Raw genomic sequence first — 22,042 nt, forward strand, 5'->3', positions numbered from 1 at the left:
TTAGTCAGGAATTAAATTAAACTTGAGTGATAATCATTTCATTATTACATGAGTCATGAACAAATTGGCACAGGATAAATAAACTTCGAGAAGCATGGCTCAAAGACTGGTGTGGAAGAAATGGGCTTGGATCACTTGAGGTCAAGCACCACATTCTGGGGAATGGGGAATCAAACCATTGGGACAATCTTCACCTGGATGATGCTTGGAGCAGTGTTCTTGCAAGTCATATTGCTTTCAACTACCGGAAAATCAAATTCAGGAACATTTGGTAAATTATAGCTCAGACAGAAAGCAAAAGAAAAACATGAAATATGGAAATGATAAGCAGGTGGTGACAGATAGATATCTGTCCCAGGGTAAATGAACAGGTAAGATAGTAAGTAACAAATAATAAAAGGACAGAACTAAAGGCTTTATGTCTGAATATATGTTGCATTCAAGACAAAACAGATGAACCGATAGCATAAACAGAAATAAATAACTTTGATTTGACACTAATTACAGTCTTGGCTGCAGGATGGCATATATTGGGACCAGAATATCAAAAGATACATGGAATTTAGGAAAGTCAAAAAGATAGAAAAATATGACAGACAGTCCTGTTAATTTAAAAAAAATAGTATAATAGAGTAGAATGACTTGGGTTCAAGAAACTAGGCTACAGAAGGGGCATGGATAGATATAAGAAGTGATAAAACCAAAACATCACTTGTGGAAGTGGTGTACAAGCCCCCTAATTATATAGTAGGATGGATTAGAAAGAAAGAAATAAATGGAACTAAAGCATAACAAAACTGGAAATCTGAAACAAAAACAGAAATTGCTGGAGAAATTCAGCAGGTCCAGCACCATCTATAGAGAAAAAGTAGAGTCAACATTTCAGGTCCAATGATCCTTTATTAGACCTAAGAAACAAATAGAGCTTGTCAGAAATATATGGCAACAATCACAGTGGATTTAAATATATATGTATACTGGAAAAATCAAACAAGTAAATGTCACTTAGGTGGGAAATGCATAGAATATTTTCAGATTCTTCGAGTAGCATGTTTTGGAGATCACCAGAGAGGAGGCCATAATATACCTCATATTGTACAATCAGAGAACATTAGTTTTTGATTTAATAGTGCAGGCACCCTCAAAGCAGTAACAATTATAACATGATTGAATTTTACATTCACTTTAAGGGAAAGAAGAGTAGATCCATGATTAGTATTCTCAATGTAAATCAGGACATTTATGAAGACACTGCAAATACAGCTAGCTGATGTGAACAGACAAATGAGCTTAAGGGATAGGTCAATAGAGATGCAGTGGCAGATACTTAACATACATTTCAAAACATGCAAAACAGTTCAATCTCAAAAAGAAAGAATAAAAACCGATTACACATCATCTATGCTTAACTAAAAAAGTTAAAGCTGGTTTCAAACTTTTAAAAAAGGCAGTTAACTGCATGAAGGTGGATGATGGGCCAGAAGATTAGATAGAATATAACAATCAGCAAAGAATAACTAAAACATGGAGAGAAAAAATTAGAGTGAAAAGGAAGCTACACAAAAATATAAAAACAGGTAATAAGAATGTCTATCGATACTATTTTTTTGAAAAAAGGAAAACGAAGTAAATGATTGTCCCATGGAAAGCGAGTCCAGAGTATTACAATGGAAGATAAGGAGATAGTCAATGAATTGAATATATCATTTTACATTGGTTCTCTCTGAATATGTTTAAAGTAAAATCTCCAAAATAGCAGTAAATCAGGAAATAGAAGGGGGGGCAGAAAGGTTATACTGAGCAAATTGTTGGAACTATACAAACAAGTCCCTGGGTTCTAATGGACTTCATCCTTGGTCTTAAAAGAAATGGCTTGTAAAATGATGGATGCATTGGCTTTATATTCCAAAATTCTCTAGATTTCAGGAAAGGTTCCATTAGGTTGGGAAAAGAGCAGATAGTTAATAAATAGTTCCTTTCTTCAAGAAGGGAGAGAGACAGAAAGCAGGAAACTATAGGCCTGTTAGCTTAATATACAGAAAATGTTAAAACCTATTATTAAAGATATTATAACAAGATACTTAGAAATATTGAAGGTAAACAAGCAGAGTTAACATAGTTTTATGTATCCTGTCTAACCAATTTATGTGAGAAAGTTCTTTCAGGAAGCAGCATGCACTGTGAATGAAAGTAAACGAGTGGATACATTGTATTTCGATTTCCAGTAGGCAGTTGATAAAGTGCCATGTAAAAGTTTAATTCAGAAAATATATGCTAATGATGTAGGGGGTAATACATTGGCATGAATAGAACATTAGCTAGCAAACAGAGTAGAAAACACAGTCAGCATAAATGGGTTATTTTCTGGTTGGCAAGTTGTAATGAATGATGTGCCACAGGGATCAGCACTTACAACTGTTACAGTTTATATATCTGACGTGAATGAAGGTATGGAAGGTATGGTTCCTAAATTGACAGATGTCACAAAGTAGGTCAGAAAGTAAGTTGTGAAGAAAACAAAAGAAGGTTGCAAAGTGACATTGATAGGTTTACTGAGTTGGCAAAGTTTTAGCAAATGGACTAGAATGTATAAAAATATGAAATTGTCCATGTTGGCAGGAAGAAATTTTTTTAAAAACTTACTTAAATGGTGAGAGATTGCAGAGCCTCGAAATGTAGATGGATCTGAGTGTATTAATTATTTCATCATTAATTTATCAAATATTTTTACGGCATAGGTAGAAAGATTCTTGATTAGCAAGGGGATGAAATCTTAACAAGGAAAGGCGGCAATGTGGAATAATCAGATACATCATGATCTTGATGAATGGTGGAGCGGGCCCAAGGGCTGGGTGGCCTACTCCTATTCCTAATTTATATGTTCATACGTATATAAGTGGCCATATTAAATATACTTTTGAATGTGTCTTTAAACCATGATAGAATGCTAAATTGGGCAAGAGTAAACAACTACTATGTTTATGATTAGGTTTGATAGGTCAGTAGATAGAATTGAACTAGTACAAAAAATCAATTCCTACATTATTTTATTGCTATTTATATTCAGTAGCAAATCATTGAAATATTGAAAAATAAAATACAATTGTTAAAAGAGTGTGGTTACATTCTGCGATTTTTATTAATGTAAACAAGTGCATTAAAGGGGCTTTCAGAAGGTTTAAACATATTTACAAGACATTAAAATATAATGTTTAATACAGTTTGTGATTTGAATTACTTCTCTAGGAAACTATAAGATATGATTTAAAAAATACATAATATGCCATTTGCTTAGAAGCTAGAGACTTATTTAATCACACTTAAAGCTGATGTGGAAAGGTATAAGGTTCCAAAGTTTTAATCTTAAGATCATAAATAAAATACATTAGATTACCAAAAATGGACTATATTTTAACTGCTTGGAAAAATCTAATTATAAAACAGTAATTAAACAAGTAAGGCGTTCCAAAAATTAAAAAATTGAAAGAAAAATCATGCTTCTTAATCTGAACTCCCCATACCTTCCCACTCACATTTTAAATGAATTGCACACATACTGAAACAATAATAAACCATAATTTCTTCTTTTTTTTGTCAGTATATGATCTTAGATTAATTCATCAGCTATAGCTATAACATTCTGATGATCCCACCAATTAATGGAATTATCACTCATGCACCCAGGTATAAATTGTTCTTGATATGCACCTAATCAATGACTTACAGTACAGCTTTGTCAACCTAGATATGTTAGTTCACTATAATGATAGTAAGGTCTATAATATTACATGTAAACATTTCTGGTTAGGAAATTTCAGGACTGAAAAGGCAAGGCTACAGTTACAGTGCATAGTTGAAACAATGGAAGCACACAATAAATTACAACAGAAAACGCTTCAATACATGTAAACTATTACATTTTAAAATGCAGCACATAAAACATGTAAAACACCCGAGTGTTTAACCCCAATTCCCATTATGCTAACACGGTATCCCAAACTACAGACATTAAAATTGGTGAACACAGCTGCAACTCCACTATTATTGAATGTATACTTATGGGAACACAACAACCAAAGAGCAGTAGTTCTACTAAACTGCCCAAACTTGTGACATTTGACATCTACCCAAAGAATCACAGACAGAAGCAGCTTGGTTCATGTAAACTTCATTTTTGTTTCACTGTAAAAGGACAATGTCCCGTTCTACTGGACAGAGGTAAACAAATGAAAAGTGCCTTGATTGAGGTATTGTGGCATCCTCTGTAGGCAGTAGATATAAGGCCGTTACCTAGTCAGGCTTTTCTGTGCCTCTTTCAGCAAGCTGTCAAAATCCATAGTGTCATATTTGCTTTTAATTGGAGCAGGCTCCAGGTCTTCTACGCTGGAATCTAAAATTAAACAAGTTATTTTTAGTTCTCTTACTTCTGCTTCATAAACTAAGGCAGATTTAATTGAAGTCCAATAGAATTTAAAGATGACAAATTTTGCTTATGTTTCTAGTTCCAGCACTTTACCTACTCACCAAAGTGTAATCTTTGAGACAGAAAATATCAGAATGTTAATACAAGGTTAATCTGCTACATATAAATTTCCATTGCATATTCCAATGTCTTTCAGCAGTCTACTGATTAAGATCATTCTTTCAACTATCCTGGAGTTTGTTAATGTTACTCATTAAGACTCAATGAATGCAGATTAAACTCATCTATGTACGCATTTACCAATCTTTTCGTAAAGAGTACACATAATATTTACTGAACCATGAGCAAAATCCATTGGTAAGTAATTTGTATTCTGGTGAACACTTTTTATAATTAAAGGGATTACTTTATACACTTTCATGAAAATGCAAATTTTAAAATGCCATTACATCAAAATGGCAGAGGTTTGGAAGCAGAACTCTTTCACTTAGAAACAATGCAGACAAATAAAGAGAATAGAGATAGATCAAATATCACTGAAAATGTAGGTCACAGCTATTTCCATCAGGTCTGAACTATCTTCTGGAGAATAGCACCAGAACAATTAAACCAAAATTATGGAAAATATTGGGATAATCTTGAATTTTGGTAATGGAGGAGAGGGACAAAGTACAAATGCTAATTTTACTTTTCATATATTATAGTTTGAAATGAAGGGTTCTAAATTAAATATCCTTCAGCCAGAATATATTTGGCATTTTGTTTTCTGATCAACACCTCAAAACATAGAGCAATGTTTCTCATTGATTATATTCAGAAAAGTACAAGGACTGCTTTGTCCCCTTACCCAGGTCAGTGTAACTGGCTTTCCGGAATCGTCTGAGTCCTCCATAGCACAATTGCAAGGCAGGTTCATTCTGCTTCTGCAAATTGTGTCCATTCTTGAGAGCAAAAGCAGCATCCTCATTGTAGCGATAGGCGATGTATCCATACATGTCGCTACATTTGAAAATATATGATTGTATTAAAACAGAGAATAATGTTGCAATTTAAAACATGCGCCATCTTCTATTAGCATAAAAAAAGACATGCATAGAAATATGCAGAACTGATTAATAAATTCTTACCCTCTGTCTTGACCAAGTAGTTTGCATTCTTCAATCTCTCCAAAGACTTCAAAGCGACGCTTTAGTTCTGCTTGAGTTATATTGCATGCTAGCTTTCCAACGTAGATAATACGACATTCATCCTGAACAAGCAAAAACAATTTGGTGCTGTTTATAAAATCTCGTTCAGTTCAGCACTTCCCTGACATGTTGTGTTAATTCATTAAAATTTTTTGGTTTTTTTGATCAGCGAATAACAGATTGTTTTCCTGTTAAGTGTACGTGATCGACATGTTCATGCTGTCTTTAGCATCTAAAATTATGATTGACCTGCATAAGATTATAGGCTAGACACATTTTTAAAAATAAGGGCTGCATAGGGACTGGGGACTAGAATAGGTTTCATTTCAGAAACTTAATTGGAAATTAGTTCATGATGATGGTTTTCAAAATCCTCTTTCTGTTGCAAGCAATTACCTGGAACATTTTGCTTTGTTTAAAGGTATTATATGAAAGCAGATTGGTGTTGACCTATATGAAATGAATTTGGATAGTCATAACAAAAGATAATAAATAGTAGTCAGCAATTCCAGGTAATTTCCAGGTTGACACACAAAACATTGATCATTTCTTTACTTTTGCAAATGATTAAAAACACTGATACCAAGTGAAAAAAATTATTTTAATTAAATTTCAAAGTTAATATAAGAATTGCTTATATAAAAGAGTAGTGACTGGAACATTTTTTTCTTGCCATTACTGTTTGTAAAATGTTGGTTAATACAGAGGAGTAATCTAATGAAAAATTTCAGAGTAGATTCTGAACCAGAGCGCCAAAAACTGAGCAGTTTACAATCATCACTGAACCTTTAATGATTACATCACAGGCCTTATGTCACATATTGATACCTGTTATTTGGGTGATTGTCAGGCTAGAAATTACTGTTTGTATTAGCACATGAACATTTTGCATTCTAATATGGCATTCCTCTGTCTATTTTAGCCAAGTCATTTTAAAAGTGGCATATTTAAATTATAATCGTGAGTCAAGAAATATCACACAAGGTGTTTGGCGAGCAAGCGCAGTGAAGGAAACCAAATGAAATTGCATGGAAAAATGTGTGCAACCTTGGAGGAGAGAGGTGCTGGAATTGTGAGACTGCTTGAAATACTGAAGTGAAAAGGGTTAAGATTGAATTAATGGAGGAAGGGAGAAGGGTCATGAGTGAGTTGGAACAATGGAGGAGAGAGCAACTGTGTGAAAACAAGTGGTAAACTCAGTTGGGTATGTCTTTGGAACTGGCTGATAAAGGGAAAAACTCTGATGGGGGTAAATTAGGCTGCCAATCCAACCTTAGTCAGCAGGTCATTTTTGTTTTTCCTGTCTGAAAGGCTGGTAACTGGGCTAGAGATGGACAGATATCCTTTAATTGGTCATTAATTTATTATGGATCTTCCTGTCCAGCACTTAATTGATGAAGTGGGGGGGTGGGAAGGGGTTGGTTACTGCCCCAGTGCCAAACTGCCCAGTTCTTTGCCCTTGCTACAATTGAGCCGGCCACTTCCATAGAAGGAAAAATCCCGCCAAAAGTCCTATTCACCCATCACCCATTATGCTTGCCAGCCATCACTGAAACCCAATTTGGCTGCTCCTTGATTTGAAAACTCATCAAATCCCTTCATGGTCCTGCTCCACATTTCTGTACCACCGTCAAACCTACAATCCTTACACATCTCTGCAGTCCTTCAATTCTAGTCACTTAGGGGAGGCAATCACCTAGTGATACTATGGCTGCACTGTTAATCCAGAAACCTAGGGGACCAGGGTTTGAATCACGCCACAGCAGTGGAAGTTAAATTCAATAAGAATCTGGAATTTAAGAGTCTATTATCCTTTGTCAATTGTCAGAAAAACCCATCTGGTTCACTAATGCCAATTAGGTAAGGGTACTGCCACCCTTACCTGGTCTGGACTACATGTGAATCCAGATTCCTTGCAATACGGTGACTCTTAGTACTCCCTGGGCAATTAGGGATGGGCAGTAAATGCTGGTCTCGCCAGGGACACGTTCATCCCATGAATAAATTTTTAAAAACTTGTGTATCCCAAACTTTAATCATGCATGATTTGCGGTTGTGATTTCAGCTGCTGAGAAATGAATGTCTGAAATGGCCTCTCTCTCTTTTCAGACCTTCCTTAAAATTTACCTCTTTAAGCCAAATCATCTGTCCTAACAGTTCCTTACGTAATCTGAGGCCAAACTTTATTTGAAAACATTTTTGTGAAGCATTTGAAACATTTTAATAAATTGTATATAATATATAAATGCAAACTTTTTCTGCGAAGGCTTGTTTAGTCTGTTGAAATTATAAAATGTTGCCTACTTCGTTTAAGTTATATTATTTTTTAAAAAGTACTGTAATTACAGTAACGTTTTAAGTAACAATCTTATTCCTGGCTGGCAAAACCCTGAATTCTCCCGAAACACAAGATTATCTTCAGCCACTAACATCTGCATTTCTTCTTTCAGTCTTTTGAACATTTATTACTTTTACAATAAAGGAACAGTGTATAGGTTTTTCCTTAATTTGCAAATCTGTTATGTCCCAGCTCATCATCCATGCCATTTATGAAGGATTACCTTTGCCAGAATGTACTATTTAAAGCTATTAATCTAGTTGGCATAAATGAATCATTGCAGATTTACCCAAAAATTATGTGCAGCTGATTTCTGAGAGAGATGTCCATTATATGGAACTCTGCAGCACAAAATACTGGTGGGAGCTTTAAAAAAAGGATTAAATATTTTTTAAATGCTCACATAAAACACCTGTGCTTCAGAGAAACATAATTAAAATAAATTTTGGTAAATCCAGAATTAGAAATGCTAACGCCGTCCTTAACTGACATGAATGGATTTGTTAAGTGCTCATAAATTAATAATGAATGTGCATTGAAACGAGATCAGTGTCACAGCCAATTACTATCTAAATGGAGCCTGTGTCTCTTGTTGGTGCTGAGATTAAAGCTGGGCACCATTGACGCAAAGGATTTAAACGTTAGAGACCCAAACACAAATCCTATTTGGGTAAAGGAGAGGAATGTGACCCTTCTTGTTGTCATTGGGTATAGTAATCTAGGTTTAATCAGTATCACTAAAACTAATGTATTACAATGGGTTGAGGCATTGGGAAAACCGGAATCTATAAATATTCATATTTTATTTTATCATAAAATTGTTGTGTAAAGCAAAATCAAATTCCTACTACAATAATAACATTTTGCTAAAATGATTCAAGTAAATGTCAATTTGGACTTTTCTTTTCTCTAATTCGGATGAAGGGTACCATCAATTCCTTTGAGTAGCCCTGTTTGAGATAGTCTTGCATTTCGAAAATGTAACAGTTCTGAAAATTAAGGGTCATATTGGTTTCAGACATGGGCTGGATTCTCATCTCATTGGTAATATTGAGGCAGGACAGGATTTCCACCCAGTCCTGCTGGTGCTACTGTACCATTTTTCTGGGTCGGTCTGGGTAATTAAGCAAAGCCATGGCATCACTGCCACCAAGAAGGGGTTGTTTGCATCTGAAGAAGAGGAGCCAAGTTGAATGGGCATGAGCTCCAAAGATTCAAAGACAATTTTCTTTAGGACCTTGGATAGTATTGGTGTAGGGAAGAGGAGGTCAGGTCAGATGTACTAGCAGAATTATTGAGGGCAACTAGCAGCCTGTGAAGAACAAGCTGGTGGCCTTTCTGATTAGGTCTGGGTGAAGGAAAATGGAGCCTGGGAGTTTTGACAACTTTGTTTTTAACCTTTTGTGTTGCTCTCCCATCTGTAGGTTTAGTGAATCAATAATTAATAAATATAACTGTTTTAGTCATTTGTATAAATGATTTGGATGTAACCGTAGGAGATATGGTTAGTAAGTTTGTAGATGACACCAAAACTAGAGGTGTAGTGGACAGCCAAGAAAGTTACCTCAGAGTAAAACGGGATCTTGATCAAATGGGCCAATGGGCTGAGGAGTGGCAGATAAAGTTTCATTTAGATAAATGTGAGGTGCTGTGTTTTGGAAAGGCAAATCAGGGCAGAACTTATACACTTAATGGTAATGTCCTAGCGCATGTTGCAGAACAAATTGACCTTGGAATGCAGGTTCATAAATCTAGAAAGTGGAATCACAGGTAGATAGGATAGTGAAGAAGACATTTGGTATGCTTGCCTTTCTTGGTCGGTGCACTGTGTAGGAATTGGGAAGTCATTTTGCAGCTGTACAGAACATTGGTTAGGCCCCTACTCAAATACTGCATGTAATTGTGGTCTTCTTGCAATGGGAAGGATGTTGTGAAACTTGAAAGGGTTTAGAAATGATCTACAAGCATGTTGCCAGGATTTGAGGGTTTGAGTGACAGGGAAAGGCTGAGCAGGCTGGGGCTATTTTCCCTGAAGTGTTGGAGGCTAAGGGGTGACGTAATGGAGGTTTATAAAGTCATGAGAGGCATGAATAGGGTAAATAGATGAGGCCATTTTTCCAGGGTGGGCACATCCCCTAGAGGGCATAGGTTTAAGGTGAGAGGAAAAAGATATAAAAGGAACCTAAAGGGCAACTTTTACATGCAGCTGGTGGTGCATGTTTGGAACGAGCTGCCAGAGGAAGTAGTGGAGGTGGTACAATTACATTTAAAAAGCGTCAAGATGGGTATGTGAATAGGAAGGGTTTAGAGGGATATGGGCAAAATGCTTGCAAATGGTACGAGATTTATTTTCGATATACGCTCAGCATGGGCAAGTTGGACTGAAGAGTCTGTTTCCATGCTGTCTCTCCCTGTGACTGTATGCCTCTAAGTAATGATAGCTTTAAAGCACCCACTAGCTCACATCTAAAGTAAATGGGCTGAATTTTCTCATTTTTAGGTTAAGTGCTATTTTCAGGCAGGCATCCCATCATGACTCAGCTACTTTCTGCACACTATATCCCACGCCTTCCCTTATTAATTATGCAACTGGCCTCTTTGACATCCTTCTCATGCAATCATGATGCAGGAGAGAGAAAATTTGTCACTGCTACAGGAACATTCTGACATACTCAGAAAGTGAAGCTGGTAACCCACTTTCCAGATAGATACCCAGAGGTTCTGGTGGATGGTGGTGATCAAGAGTAGGGCCATCTACAAAGAGGAAGCCAAGGCACCAGATATCAAGGGCCTGAAAACAGATAGCAGCCTTCTCTAATACCATCTTCAGGGAAGAAGGAAGCAGCAGTAACCACTCTGACTTTTAAGTCAGGAACGGTTGTTGTCTAGTTTCTTGGCAGAGAATGGGAGAATTGCAAGTTGCATAAAGCTGAGCTGATTTTGAATATTAATTAGATGCAAATACATGGAAATGAGGTAGTTGCTATTTATTAGAGAGAATCAGAACTTGCCATTGAAATCTTAAGGGAGGGGAAAATTGGCGCTATTTTTCTCAACAGCAAGATTCTTCAACCTTGTTTCAAACTCACCACATGTTCCCACAATTCTTGCTGTTACCCACTGAGCTCAAGAGTTGAGAAAGTTCCCAGTGATGTGTACAAACAGTCAACGTTCAACTCCATGTGCTCTATCTTCAGTACTTACCATGGCTTTGTTCTTTTTGTTCATTTGGTTTGCTTTTTCAAAGTTCTCTTCCTTCCAAATTTGTTTCTTGTATGAATATTTGTCCTGACTGCCATTTCTGTGGAAATTTAAGTAAAGCTATAACTTCTAATCGACAATAACTTTAAAATAGTACTTTTTTTAAGAAAAACTTGTACATGAATCGAAATATATTGATAAATTTTAGGAGCAGTACACAGCTCCTTTTGGACACTGTAAAAAATGGCACAAATGCTGAATGGCCATTTTTTACAGCTGTAGTTTCTAAATCTGTTTACTAAACATAGTTCATCAAGCACGGTTCTATGTTGTAAACTATTCAAATAGGATGACAAACTTAGATACTTAACTGGATTAGCACAAATGATAATAGTACTGGATGTGGTACTCAAAAAATTTGGCAAGAAAATTGTGCAAATTTAACTTACAGCTAAAGACACAAGGGCAATTGGGTTTGATTCATGACTTGGAGCCAGTGACAGACACATTAACCAATTCCTACATTTCGCTTCTGCTCACTTACAACCAGCGATTTGGAAGGATGATGGGTGTTTTTGCTTCCTCTTCTTCTCGAGTGTTAGTGCAAAGTGTGTGCGTGTTCCAATACCGTGAGGGTACAATCAGCTTTCATTATAATGTTTGTTATGGTTGAGTAACCTGACAACAGCCACCATCTTAGCTCATACAAAAGACTGTGCAAATGATTTGGTCAGATGTTCTAAGGTCATCAGGGCCCTTGGGACACTACATCATTAGCAGTCATAGCCTTCGAAAGGGAGATAGAAGGAAAATAGAATGTTGTGAAATCTTGAAAAAGTTATTTAGTATATCTTATAACATGAAAGCTTATCAACACATTCAGGTGTTAATGTTTTTTTTAAACACATAGAAAGGTTAAAAGTAATGTGGCTCACAACAGTTATTTCAAAAGACATTGAAAAATGTGACTAATTCAACTGATGCCTATAGGTTTTTTTGTCTTAAATATTTAGACTTGTTATATTTTCAGCTGATCCTGTTTACATGTTTACAACCACAAATTATTACAACACAAGGTTAATTTTATCAGTGGCATTACTACCTCAGAGGCACCAGTAAGGATACCCACTCATCTCTCTTCCAGCAAAAGAAAACAAACATGAATACTCAAGCAGGACAGCTGAGGCAGTGTCTAAATATTCCATGATGCCATCAACTTTGAGATTTGATTTGGTTATAAACATCACATTTCACCATCCTATACCTGCAGGGTTACATATAATTTTAGCTGCATTAATTTCACCACCTCCTGAAAAACATGCTCCAACTTCTCTCACCGTGACTAGTTCTTCTGGTCTATGCTGCCTTCCCTCTCCATTTATCTGTTGCATCTATTACAGTCCTTTGGCATTCACTAAAGCACTTTTTGGCTTCCCATGTCTTCCCTTATTCCACAAATTTCTCTCTTCTGCATTTCCATCTTACCAGTCTCTCATTTATGGTTCCCTATTTCTCTAACCTATGCTCCTCTAACATGTCTCTTACTCACTTGTCACAGATCTTCTTCTCTGCCTTCCATCTCTCCCATTCTCTTCCCCTCATATCCACCTTCTCCTTGCACACCTTGATTCAATTCTGTGCATGCCCACTAACTCTAACATGAATTTTGCATCAGGTCTTACTACCCTGTGTGCAGCATCATTGAAGTTTGACAAATGGCAAAATGAAAAAAAAAGAGAAATATGAACTATTTTTCTTTTGTGTAAGGTAATGACTGATTTGAACTCTTTTTAATGCAATAAAACTTCACTTATGATTTGATGCATCAAAGTCAGGTTTCAATCTAAGCAAGGTGAATGTAAGAATGGCAGTCAGCTGCAACTGAATAAAAAGTTTATGAGTTTATATGACAAGCGTCTACTGTGTTAATAGCAATAAAACTAATGAGCCAAATAAAACATTAAATTACATGTAAGTAATTACCATTATGATTGTTTTCAAAAGTCAATACATCAAATGCAGTTTAGAGAGATCAATTACCAAATGTCAGTCATGGCAAAGAGTATCAGACACAGCAGAACGAGCAAGGCCATGTGTGCAGATTACCAGCAAGTGAATAAACACGAACAGGATGGACCAGGATGGACTATCCAGCAGCATAAAACATCAGAGCCTTAGAGAAACCGAGGACAGAACATATATTATGAGGAGAGAGTGAGAACACAGATCATGAGAGTGGAAAGAACTTGAGATCCGAAAAAGGCAATAGCACCAAGTATCTTCCTTATTGGGATATCTGGTCGGCATGGATGGGTTGGACAAAAGGGTCTGTTTCCATTCTGTACATCTCTATGAGTCTATGGCAATACCCCTTTGTTAACATTATTCCATGATTTCCCTGTCAATAGTCCTAGTTCAAAGCTTCCAGAGGTGGGATGGAGAATGCATGGGGCTGAGATCAGCTTTCTGTTTCACTTTCCATTTAACTTTGCACAAAAAGTATTCAAAGTAGGAGTGAAGAAACCTGATGGTGGGGCTTACATCAGAAGTATCGGGGATTAGACAATCTTAGAAAATGATGGATGAAATGGGTATGAGTAAAAAAAAACGGCCATAGAAGCCAAAGAAAAATAAGTAAGTTGCCATACATGGTTGTGTTGGACATGATCCTTCTAGTTTATTTGATGATCCAGAAACATATTTTCCATAAATAGAATACACTGTACTTTGCTGATGTCAGCCCTATAACACTATTCAGTCATTTTATCAAATTCAAATCAGGCTCCAATTCTTCTGCTGAAGATTTCAAACCAATAATTAATATTAAATGGAGCTCAAGTTCCCACTTTTTAAGAGTCTTGTGGTGTAGCGGTAATGTCCTTACTTCTAAGCCCAACAATCCAAGTTCAAGCCTCACCAGGTCCAGTGTGTATGCCAACATGCCCAAACAGGTTGGTGCTTAGAAGATGGACAACTTTTTAAATTGTTTCTTTTTAAGTTTTGCACACCTGTTTTCAGAATAAAAGTTTGCAACAGTATTGTTAGAAGTTCAGCTCTAAAGCCTACAACGGAGCATTAGCATGAAGAAAATATATTAGAACTGTTTTAATAAATTAAATCAGGGAGAAACTTTTTTCATGAGTTGGTGACTTAATAGCAGGGCATAAATGTAATATCAGCAACAGCAATAATGTTACTGTGAGAAAAAAAAGAGAGTGGCTATCTAAAATAGTGATGAAAACAGGATCAATAATAGCTTATGGAAGAGTAGTGACTTGCAATACAAAACTAAACAGGGTGTAAAAAGTATAGATGCAGGGTAGGAATATAGCTGGAATATAGGAATATGGCAGGGGAGAGCGGAGGCAAATATTGTGGGCTTAATACGCCCTCTCTCTCTCTCTCTCTATGCTGTAAAATTCCATAATACAGTAGCCAATGTATATTTGCTCATTTCTCTCAAGCAAATACTGGAATGTTCTTTCCAAATGACAGATCAGTAATAAATGGCAAACACAAAACTCTGAATGTCAATCACATTATGATGTAGATTGTGACTTTACAATACGGATATAAATTAGCAACCATTTGGAATATTCAAATGTCTCACAGAATGAGTTGTGGATTTCCTAGGGACTGCTGCTGGCAGCTGGGAGAATTCTGCGTTCCTGTAGGTTTCCTGCTGCAATCGAGGTTACCACTCTTTGTGATTTCACTATCTGCCACCAAGAAGCAGCTTTGGCTCTGCAACATCGGTCTCTTGTAATCAGTTTGCCAGTCCAAGCTAAGGGGTGCCTGGATACAGGTTTAGCTAGCTGCTAGATGTTTGGGGAATAGCAAAGGGCACAGCAGAGAGACGGATGTAGAGTTGGGTGTACAGTGAAGCAATTATGGGATTAGGTTCAGATCAATCCAAAAGACTAATCATGCACTTGGTATTATGGGACAGAGGGACACTGAAAACTAGAGAAGAAAGGGAATCTGAGTAAAGGAAATCTGGAGATGAGGCTTAATTGAAATCAAGGACTCGGGAAAATGACCTTCCCTCCAGATCCGTTCCCATTCCCACCCACTTACCATCTCCCTCCAACAACCACCACAACCCCACAGAATGATGAATGGGTCAATTTTCAGGTTTGCACTAGTGGGTTAGTTCAACAGTATTATTTAATTTTCTTTTATGTGCAGGCGGAATGGAATAACACTTTTCAAAGTAGGAGATCAGCTCATAAGGATTGGGGTAGAAGAGCCAACAATGCTATGATGTTGTGTACTTGATGAACTGAATGACCTGTTCTTGGTTCAGATTTCATAGTCTTACTTTTTTCCAAGTGCAGACTTTGCATATCCTACCTGGCAGATTCCCTTTTCACTGCAAACCTGGATTGTGTGCGTGAAGGTCCAAAAGATGCTTTGCGCTGTTGGTTAGAGTAGGTCTTTGTTCGTTCCCTGTCTAATTGACGTTCTTGAGGATGCAAAGGGTCCTTTGGCAGTGACTTGGATTGTTTATGCAAGGCAATGGTTGGTGATAAAGCCCAAGAACTGGTGTCAGGCTTCTTCACCCAAGTTTGTAGCTTTATATCTGAATAACAGCAGCGTTTCTTAAGATCACAATCAGTGTCTTCAAGCATATGCTGCTTCTCATCAGTGATGGCTTCTTTTGGATAACCAAAGTGCTTGAATAATTTGGCTCTTATCTCTTGGTCTTTCATTGATTTCTTATTGCTGCTTTGAACTGGAAGTTCTTTGCTCATCTCTACTTTCTCACAATTAAGTCCATGGTTTGGAATGGGAGACATCTTCTGTCTCTTTTCATTGTAAAGTGAATAACTGTCATGTTTTTCCTTTACATTCTGTTGACCATTGGAGTTGGGAAGTTCATAAAGTCTCAAAATATTTCTTTCAGTTTCAGTCTCTGACCTATACAATTGGCAGTAATCATGATCACCAAAGCATCTAGTGTATGACCTTTTAACTTTTTTGCCTTCCATTTGAATGGGGGTAACTGTGGCTTTGCTAAGGTAAGCATAGAGCTCAGTTTGCTCTGGGTGTTTATTAACAAGACGTTTTGACAAAGAACTCCAATGATTTTTTGATGGTAACTGGTTAATTCTGTTGTCAACAGATGATTCAGTCTTTATTGATGTCTTGAAAGGATCATCTCGAGTTGTTTTGTGTGGTGGAGTAGTTGGAGGTGTAAGTCCTGGAGAACAAAAAAATCTAACATTGGTACTCAATAATACAAAATAATTGTCACTATTTTGTGTGACATAAAGGAAAGTGTTTCAATACAGCATTGAGGTGCTTGAAATTTTATTTTTAAATATATAACCACCACACTGTATAATGCTCCAAAGTAAAATATGGGGATTAGACAAAAATAAAGTTTTTGTCTTCCACATTACTACATCAAGTTAGAAATAAATTCATTGCTATGCACTTTCATAGTATTCCCCAGTGCACCTCTGGAATTATGCTTCTCAGATTTGAAAGCACATCAGAAATGCATCTAAATTATCTCATTCATATTGACTCAATGTCAAAAAACCACATAAAAAACACATAAAAGCCCGGAGCCAGAGTGAACTGGCATCTTCACTCATAACATTTAATATTCTGCTTGTGTCTATCGATAAAATAGATGCAGTCTATGTGCTAACATTCTGCTGACAGCACAAATGCATTACAGATCTCAGAAAGCTATGAAAGGAGTACTGTAAGACTGACTCAACGTTTTTGTTATATTTTTCTCAGTAAAGGTGATGCGGGTATTTAAATGAAACCAAGACATTTCTGAAGCTATCTGTGTCAGCATAAAACCTCTTCAACTGGTGCATGGAGTAATGAGAAGGATGCAAAACAAAAGGTGACGGCACTTCCAAACAAACATATATTTGTGTGAAAATTAGAAATTGTCTTTGATTTGTCTTACTTTGAAAAATGCCTAAACAGTACATTTGTCATGGCTGAAAACAAGAGTCATTAAAGAAATTTCAATCTTTCATAAAATTCTTCTCTCCTCTGAACCAGTCTGAGAGCAACAGGATTTTATCTGAATTAGTAATGGTGTCAGTTGTAAGTCTGTATCCTTACCAGCAGTTCCACACAGTTCTACGCTCAGAGTTTGTTCAAAGGGTTTGCTCTCAAGAGGGGAATCTTTGGAGTCACTGAAAATAGGAAAAATAAGAATGATGAAACTATAATATACTTAAAATGACATATTAAAAATGCAAAATGCAAGATCTTGAAATCACACAGCTAAGCACTGGTTTGGAAATGATGAAATTCTAATCCAAGAATTCAAACTGTAAGAGCCAGATTGGGTTTTGCATCTGCTGACTCCGTACTGAGTGTCACCTACCTTTCAGACTCTGGACTCAGTAACAAGCTTGTAGGTTTAGCTGCAAAAATAAATGTTGAAGAAATGTCAACGATGGAGTAACCTGGTGCTATTCTGTAAATCATTTGACTGTTTGTTATAGAGAATTAAGATATTTTTAGACAATAATTTTCAACCTCAAAGTTTTATATCAGGTCATAATTAAAATACAAGCTTTAATAAAAATAAAAGTACACAATAGTAAAGAGGAAATCGGTAAGATTTTAAGACAGAATGAAAACAAGATATTATGCACCAATTGGAATCATTCATTTGTAGCAAAAGAACTACAGATCCGAATTGTTTCTCCGTTGTATAGAATGAGTAATTTTTGAAGGGTGATATGACCAAAGTTTTATTGGAAAACATTAATCTAACTTAAGACAGTCCCTTATAAGTAGGAGGCTTTGTCGTAGTGCATAAATGCATCACATTGAGTACCGTAAACCTTGCACTCCAATTTACTCTGGAAACTGGCACTTTCTACACACGTGGCTTATAATGTGATCAAGAATAGATTATTTTGATGCTGCTTTGCGATTATAAAATTGGAGGTACCTAAAGTTGCTGTTTACTTATCATTTTCTGCCAATGCATGAATGGGCAGATGGAAAGATTAAGATTTTCTACCTACAACATTTAAAATGGCTACCACATCTTTAAGATCTGTTTTGTGCTTTGCCTTGATTACTTCCCTGATTTCTTTACGTTGCTGCACTTTATACTCTATACTTAGCTGACTATTTCTTTAAGAGACAAATAGAAATAGGGTTTGTAAACTGTTCTACTGAAATGGTAATTATCAGTTGGTACTTCTTCAATTTCAAGCAACATAATGGAAGAAAAAAGTAATTTCAAGGGTGAAAGCAGGTACTGGAAGAATTTCAATCAGAAAGCCACAGGAGTCTGAGGATAGACAGAAGGGTCATCTTCAAAATGTCCCTTTACAGACATAGGTACAAGATGTAAAATGTGGGTAAAACATCCAGTACTGCCAATCTGAGTTTTTTTTAAAAATTACAGCATCAACACTAAATAGTTTATTTAAAAATAATCTCAACTGATCCAGTTAAGTATTAAAGAGATGAAGAAAATTAACATCTTGAAATAAGATACTATTTCTTGGTATTCTGTCTACAGAAAGAAAGTGAAAAAGCAAATCGGATCATTGGAAGAAGCAACCAGCAGAGAATTCTCTCCACAGAATGGTAAAACAATAGTAAGAATATACAGAACTGAACACGGTTACAGGAGTTAAATTTTGTGTTAATGAAAATGATTGCAATTTTCCAAAAGACTGCAGTAATGTTATAATAAGCTTTGAAAGAGGCTCAGGGGCATAGTTTTGTTTAATTATTGCAAAGAATTAAGCAGATAGGCTAAACAGGATTACCTAGCTTTCTGCTAGTCCTGGTTTCTTGCATCTTGGTTTCATTAAATGGGAAGTCCTGTGCAGTAACGGCTTGGTGGTCCTCAACTATATTAGAGCATGGAACCATGGAAAGGTCAGGAATAAACGAACTTTCTTCATTGTTGTTCTCCTCAGTCCATCGCACTTGATTACAGGATTGTAGATGCTGCTGGTCATCTAGCACAATGCTTGCACCACTGTCACAGAGTTGCTGTCCACAACAATCTACCTCAATTTCTGCTACCTGCTCCTTCTCTTCCTCATTGAACATCTGCACATTCACAGACCCAGGCTCCTTTAGAATTTTCTTCAAATCTACTTTCGTCAAACTTCCACTTGAAGCTGACTCTAAATTAAATTTCAAGACCTCATTAGCCTGAGGGTTCAACCTTAATGATCGTCTAACCGCAAGGCATGTACTTCCTGGTTTCCTTGTTGTGTCCCCTGTTTTAGCAGCCCTGCTCTTACTACATTTCTTTCTGTGCTTTTCCAGTGTACATTTGATGGCTTCAGTATAATAAGTACGATCACATTCATTCCGGGGCACTACCAGAGGTACAGCAGCCTCAACTTTACTAGGTGAGTGAGTGTAAACTGGATACAAAGGATTATGAAGTCTATAAGGTTTGCTCACATCTAGAGCAATATTATTTTCCAATAGCTCCCTTAGTAAGGAACTCTTGGAATGCTCTCTCATATTCCATTTGCAAATATTTGGAGTACTCCTTCCCAGCCCTGACTTTAAGGAATTGGAGAGTTTCTGATTGTCTATGCTGGGTTTTATAAGCTCCTGCAAAGAGCAGTCACTGTTTGGCTTTTTACAATTAGCATTGCAGCTACCACCCTGTTCAGTCATGTCTACCAGATATTTCCTAGGTGGAAGACAATACGAGTGCATGTACTTGATAAGCTCAATTACTGAACGCAATTCTGCTTCCGTGGGAAACTGAGTGCTTTTAATCCAACTTCCTTTTGCTGATGCCACCACATCTTTGGACTTATTGGCTGCAAGGCAAGACGTGCCATTTTGTAGAATGTTTTGTCCTTGTTTGTGTTCCCCATTCCTATCATTGAAGCAATCCAATTCTTTGTTAGCACCATCATTAATACAATTGTCATCAACATCACCATCATCCTCACTCTCACCTTGCGGGTGATGTGACTGGTGATACTGTGAAGTCCACACTGGACTGCTTTGGTCTTTTTTAGTGAGTTTGGAATCATCTGTTTTAAACGGGGAAGGACAGGTAGTTGATGTCAGGTGCTTGTGTAACTCTGTGAATGTTCGATGATGACGTTGACAGGTGCTGTGTGGTTTACTGCCCTGTGGGCCTTCAACCTTTTTATTAAACAAAACAAAAAGAGGATCAGAGTACAATAAAGGCCAAAGAGATCAATTCATTAAAACTGAGACTTCACAAACTTCACTTTGCCAAAACAATTTTCACCACTCTCCATCTTAGTAATTCAAAAGCAATAATACAGTATAATAATAATAACAGTAAAGCTTTATCTAAAGACCTCATCTATATGGCAAAGGAGATTTCACATACTATTTCCTCGTAGGGCAAGACCTTTTGTTCTGCCATCTGAAGAGATAGTGATGACAGCACGACACCAATGTAATTTATTTATTATATGCTTACAGTAATACATCTATAAATTTTATTTGTTGGTTGCAGTCTGGAGTTCCATCCCTCACTTAAGGTCAGAGAGTCATAGAGATGTACAGCATGGAAACAGATGCTATTGTCCAATTTATCCATGTCAACCAGATATCCTAAATTAATCTAGTCCCATTTGCCAGCAGTTGGCCCATATCCCTCTGAATCCTTCCTGTTCATATACCCATCCGGATACCTTTTAAATGTTGTAATTGTACCAGCCTCCACCATTTCCTCAGAGACAAAAAAAATGCAGATGGTGGAATCCAATTCTTCAGGGTCACCACCCGAAACGTTGACTTCTCCACCTCCTGATGCTTCCTGGCTTGCTGTATTCTTCCAGCCTCCTGCCTGTCTACCACCACTTCCTCTAGCAGCACATTCCATACCACCCCTTGTGTGAAAACGCTGTCCCTTATGTCCCTTTTAAATCTTTCCCTTCTCACACTAAACCTATGTCCTCTAGTTCTGGATTCCAAACCCAGGGAACCGACCTTGTCTATTTACCTTTTGAATGCCCCTCATGATTTTATAAACTCGTGTAAGAGATCTGCCTCCACTGCCAGCCAATCACATTGGTCAGCAGCCCTGTAGTCTTAGTAGTGCTGCTGGTAGTAGAGGTCAAGGCTGTGACTCAACAAGGAGCTGTCAGATTCAAAATCTTTGACTCCATGGGCCAGGTTTAGTGTTGAGGGGAGTGAGCATATACAGGGGGGTTGACTTTTGAAGCAGCCAAAATGGAAGGAGGGCCCATGAGATAGGCACTTCACCACCCCAGTAATGTCCTGTTTGAGATTCCCGCAGGTTAACTAGCTAGGATTCCCTGCTGTCCCTGAACCCTTCCCGTCAATCTCAAAATTGAGGCTGGGCAAGGAAACAGCTAAGAATTAGCCATTTTGGGGCTATCAGTTGAGGTGAGTAGGCCACAAACTCAGGTGGAAACCCCCCACATCTGCTAACCTGCCGGCAGGACACAAGACATTCTGTCCGTGGGGTCTTCACAGCTTTTTCTCACTCGATGTCCACACTTTCATAACAGTCCAACAGGGGTAAGAAGTCCAACAGAATTTTAGCAGATTTTTCCCCTCCCTAACCCACGGACATGGTATCGATATCATTGTCCTCGCTGCAAACAGACCAGAAATCAAAACTGGAAGCTTCTGGGTTTATTTGCAACTCTGTAAAATATCAGTTAGACAATATTTGAATCAACTGAGACACCAAAGGAAATTTTGTATTTTTTTGCTTCAGTGAAATATTCTTCTACAGGAGCCACTTCTGTGACTCACCACCGCTAAAGATTATGAATTAAAGCAGTGGTAAAAATATTCTGCCATGATTGAAGGTACGAGAACGCGTTCAAAATCTATTACATTAGATCAGTAATATTTCGCGGAACTCAGAAAACGTTGCAAGTAATAATTAAACAATACAAACCA

The 22,042-nt window shown here is 37.1% G+C and overlaps 1 protein-coding gene across 2 annotated transcripts in view; it reads right to left on the bottom strand.

Moving 5' to 3' along the window:
* Positions 1–3,261: 3,261 nt before the first annotated feature.
* The window catches only part of LOC132823375 (peroxisome proliferator-activated receptor gamma coactivator 1-alpha-like), a 149,201-nt gene continuing 130,420 nt past the window's right edge, over positions 3,262–22,042 (bottom strand). The window contains exons 5-12 of one of the 2 annotated variants that reach the window (XM_060837119.1): positions 18,922–20,278; positions 17,511–17,550; positions 17,243–17,316; positions 15,503–16,352; positions 11,153–11,249; positions 5,551–5,672; positions 5,271–5,422; positions 3,262–4,390 (exon numbers count right to left, since the gene is read on the bottom strand). In XM_060837119.1, the coding sequence (XP_060693102.1) occupies positions 4,287–4,390; positions 5,271–5,422; positions 5,551–5,672; positions 11,153–11,249; positions 15,503–16,352; positions 17,243–17,316; positions 17,511–17,550; positions 18,922–20,278 (2,796 nt within the window). In that variant the 3' untranslated portion in view covers positions 3,262–4,286. The remainder of the gene's footprint in view (positions 4,391–5,270; positions 5,423–5,550; positions 5,673–11,152; positions 11,250–15,502; positions 16,353–17,242; positions 17,317–17,510; positions 17,551–18,921; positions 20,279–22,042) is intronic. The other variant, XM_060837120.1, reaches the window with a different exon arrangement.

This window comes from Hemiscyllium ocellatum, chromosome 16 (assembly GCF_020745735.1).
Source record: "Hemiscyllium ocellatum isolate sHemOce1 chromosome 16, sHemOce1.pat.X.cur, whole genome shotgun sequence".
Classification (NCBI taxonomy): domain Eukaryota; kingdom Metazoa; phylum Chordata; class Chondrichthyes; order Orectolobiformes; family Hemiscylliidae; genus Hemiscyllium; species Hemiscyllium ocellatum.